This window comes from Morone saxatilis, unplaced genomic scaffold (genome assembly GCF_004916995.1).
Source record: "Morone saxatilis isolate NCDOM2014 unplaced genomic scaffold, NCSU_SB_2.0 Contig5, whole genome shotgun sequence".
Taxonomy (NCBI): Eukaryota; Metazoa; Chordata; class Actinopteri; family Moronidae; genus Morone; species Morone saxatilis.
In genome coordinates, this window is record NW_023340095.1 from 4,080,217 (window position 1) to 4,084,309 (window position 4,093).

Below are 4,093 nucleotides of genomic sequence, written 5' to 3' on the forward strand. Positions count from 1 at the left end.
GCAAAAGGAAAAGTTTCCCACCCTTTGAATGTTGAAAGGAGGCAGAAATGTCACGTAAATATTTGGGACCTTGTTCCCCTTTTTCATATTAGCAGGTTGAGTAACACTGGGAGTGAACTGAGCTCCTGCAGAGTCACACACCAACTTACATGATGCTGTTCTTGTGAAATTATTGTTCATTTTAAATTAAAATCGATCTGCTGATAGCCAGAGACTTAATAATTATTATTATGTCTATCCCCACTGTTTTGTGTAATAACACAGTCCATAATGTTTGACACTGAACATATCCTGCAGTGAAGTGCATTAAATGAGTATGGACAGTATGTTTTCTTATCAATAACTTCAGGATGACCCCAAAAGCGAGTCAATCTCCAGAAGGACACGTGTTAAAATGCCCAACTTTAGCAGAAAAGCTAAACCTACTGTATCTGTAAAACTTACTCAACATATAAAAAGAGCAGCGAACAAAGTCTCACCTACATTTTCATTTCTTATTTCTTTTACACGGTCAGTTTAAATAGGGTGATGATCATTTGTTAAACATATCCCACACTCGAATCTGTCGTCCTTTATTTGTGATATCTGTGTTTTTAGTATCTGTGTGTACTACCGGTCCAATGCTGATACATTTAATGAAGCTTTTGTCGCCCTGGATGTGTTCATACAGTTCATTTCCAACCGTTCCAACAACAGGAACAGCCACAAGGTCAGGGGAGTGATTCAAAGTCCAACTTTTAGAGAAATTCCAATGAAACTTCACTTCTTATTATTATTGAATGAATCACCCGCCAGGGATACGCAGGGATACTTAATATATTTTTCAATTTATCTGACCTTTATTTGACCTGAGTGCCTGTTGGTGAGTTCATTGCTAACCTGCAATGTACAAAACATTTGTGTGCCATCAGCTTTTGGACTAATGTGTTTAATGGTTTCCTTCTTTTGAATATTTTAAAATAGATAAGAACTTTTTTGTAGTTTAAACTGTGTGCTTTTCTAACACAGGATGAGGCTGTTTTGCAAAGAGTGAAAGCTCTGAATATAGCTTATGTTCAGGTCTTCTAAGTTTAGATCTCAAATAAGAGAGAGACATGAGCAGAGACTAATCAAAGCAGCTACACAGAGGAAGAGACGGGTATGCAGTGAGTTCAAACACTACACGGTGCTCACACTTGGATAATGACGACCAAATGTTGGAGCCTGTTGAACTACTGAATGAAAACTGAAGCTAAATGGGAGGTGTACATAAAAAATAACACTTTTATTCAATTTTAGCAGTTGCAGGATTTCATAACATAAAAAAATAGGTTCAAACACTGAAGACAGAAGCAGCTTCTCTAGAGATTCAAACACACTTTGAGCATCCGCATCTTATCACATTTGAGCAAAAACCAACCAAAAATTTTAAGACATTGTATAGACACACGCACACACACCTTTTCAAGTCGTAAATGCAAAAATCTGTTACGAAATAATTGATAAAATCTTGATTTTCATTTCCTATTGTACAAAGCCAGACTTCAATACACACACACAAAATAAAGACACACACTGTTGCAATCAGTGAATCTGACTTGAACAGAGTCACAGATTGTTCTCAGTTTTCAAAAGAAATTGCAAAACGGTATACGTAGTCATTGGTTACAATATTGAACTCCATCAGTTCATCAGTCATCAACAATGCTTAGCAGACCGCTCAGCTTCAGTCTGCAGGCCAGTTCTTCCTCTTGGCTCGCCAAAATCTGTCGCTCCAGTTCCTTGAGTCGCCATGCCATAGATACCGGTGTGGTTTTAGTCCAGTTTGCTCTGTCTGAAAGATCATCAGGCTCCGACTCCTGGAAAGTCAAAACAATGAAAATGCATTACAACGAAAGTGTAATCTATTGTGTAGCTTGAAGAGAAAGTTTACTGCAATTGCTAATACCTTCATCTTAAAAGCAGAATATGCAAGGCCAATTAGCTTCAAGTGTAAAGCTCAGTAGGTTAGACCAAACCTTCTTGGTACTTTTTATGTCTTCATTTCTGTAGTCAGCTGAAGATATACAGCAAAGGGGGAGAGAGAGAGGGGATGACATGCGCTCTACCAGGTGAGCTACTACAGTGCCCCCACTTTCACTATTTCTGTCACCCAGAATGGCTGTTTGAAAAAGGATGTAACCTCTCCAAGGATCACTGAGTGAGGTGAGGAGATACGTCATACCTGTGTGAGAGCGGCGTCCCGAGTCTTGGCAGCGGGTGCATGCGTTATTGTTGTGGGCATGGACAACAGAGTGGAGGATGGAACGAAAAGCGGTGTGGACAAGTGCTCCACGGGGTCCCCATCCAGCCAGCGCTGAAGCTGCTCCATGGTCCTGTAGACACCACACACACACATATTTATTATGAACTTTATTTTTGGCAAACACTAATTACAACAGAGTCCCAAGACACTGCAACCAAAGACTAGAACATTTTATTGGTTTTTAATAAGGTTATTACTTTTTTATTCATATACCTCTTTCAAAACGGCACAAACCAAAACTCTTGTTGTAGCTGTACCTTTTGCTTTCAGCCTTCTCCTCCTCTAAGCTCTGGAGGACTTTGTGGGCCAGAAGCTCTTGTGTTGTGGGAGTGTGCGTGATGTCCAGCGAGGATGTCGGGACCTCGAGAGGTTCCATCAGGCTGTGGAACAACCTCTGTCTGAGGGACAGACTGGTGGGTGTGGCACAAGCAGCTGCACTCGCCCTGAGGATGGGAGATAGAGACAGGGAGAGAAATTGGAAGAATGTATTGTGATTATGTAACTGCAATGTGGCGTTGATGTGACTTGTACTTGCTTATATGTTCTTTGAAAACTATGAGCATCTTTAGTAACGTCCCATTTTAAACTCCAGTGACAGGGAACGGAAGTGAAAGTTGGTTTAAACGTCCACTTTTGAAATAAATAAGAACAGTGTACATTTATTAGTATGTGTCTGCCTTGAGGTGACAAGTTGCATCCAGCTGTTTTAAAGTTAAATTAAAAGTCCAAATGATCTTTTAGTGATTTTTGGCACTTCCTACCCTTCCTTCTCTTGCTGCTTCTCCCTGTGGGTTTGCTTGATAGCCTGGGTCCATTCCTCAGGTGGCTGGAAATCCTTCAACGACTCCCTGGGGAAGTAAACCAGGATCTCCCCGTCCTCCGTCACAGCGTCTTAAACAACAAAACAAATAGTTACACTTTGGAATGCAAGTCATACATTACCAGTAGATTCACACAGAAAACGCACATCGGTTCTTAATCACGCTCTAAATCACGGTAAAATAACCTTCCCTGAGAATGTCCTCACCTGCACAGACAGGTGCTCCGGGGATCTGCCAGTCTTTCAGCTTGTGGTCGATGCAAATCACCAGCACGTCGTCCCAAGGAATCTGACAGAAGGCTGGACACAAACTCTCGTCTACCTCGTCCCAGTTGCTCGTAGTTACCTTGGATCTGGGGATTCGGGAATGGCGAACCTTTAGGTGGACCCTTTCCAGAAGGTTTTCCAGCCGCGACATTAGGAGAGGCTGACTGCGGCGTGAAACCGGGATCTGAGCGGCGTAGCGAAAGATGGAGGAGCAGAGCTCAGACCACGAGTCTAGAGGGAGAGGGAAGTATAATATATTATTATTGGTCTCTTGTTCACATCTTTGTGGTTGATTTGTACTCAAGTGGATTTTATACAGTCAGGGAACCATTAATGACTCTGCACTGACCTGTGACTGACAGCTGCTCCCACTGTGGCAGCTGCAGGCTGAGGATGGCTTCGCGTAGCCAGGCCAGGTGCTGGACAGAGTTCCAGCCCAGATGAGGGACAAACTCACGGTTATCAGAAAGGCAGAACTCGTTTGGTGGCCACGAGAGTCTGCTGAGCTCCTGCGACGACACTGTGTTAGCAATGTGAGCCAGGATGGCGTTGTACAGCTTGATGATAGGCGCGGGTTCTTCGGGAGGAAGACATGCAGCAGCACGATCCTGGCGGTGAGCGTAAACTCTGGGACTGAACTCGCGACTCAATCTGGCCTCTACGAGCTGCACCAGAGTCTGGCAGGAGAGTGGGAAGGGTGGTGGAGCACGGGCGAGCAGCCA

At 43.3% G+C, this 4,093-nt stretch overlaps 1 protein-coding gene across 1 annotated transcript in view; it reads right to left on the reverse strand.

The window, feature by feature from the left end:
- Positions 1-1,243: 1,243 nt before the first annotated feature.
- mcm3ap (minichromosome maintenance complex component 3 associated protein) overlaps positions 1,244-4,093 on the reverse strand; it is a gene marked incomplete at its 5' end in the record, with an annotated part of 9,891 nt that continues 7,041 nt past the window's right edge. Inside the window, 6 exon segments of the mRNA XM_035676670.1 lie at positions 1,244-1,838; positions 2,204-2,354; positions 2,542-2,727; positions 3,046-3,175; positions 3,312-3,602; positions 3,721-4,093. Coding sequence (XP_035532563.1) covers positions 1,671-1,838; positions 2,204-2,354; positions 2,542-2,727; positions 3,046-3,175; positions 3,312-3,602; positions 3,721-4,093 — 1,299 coding nt within the window.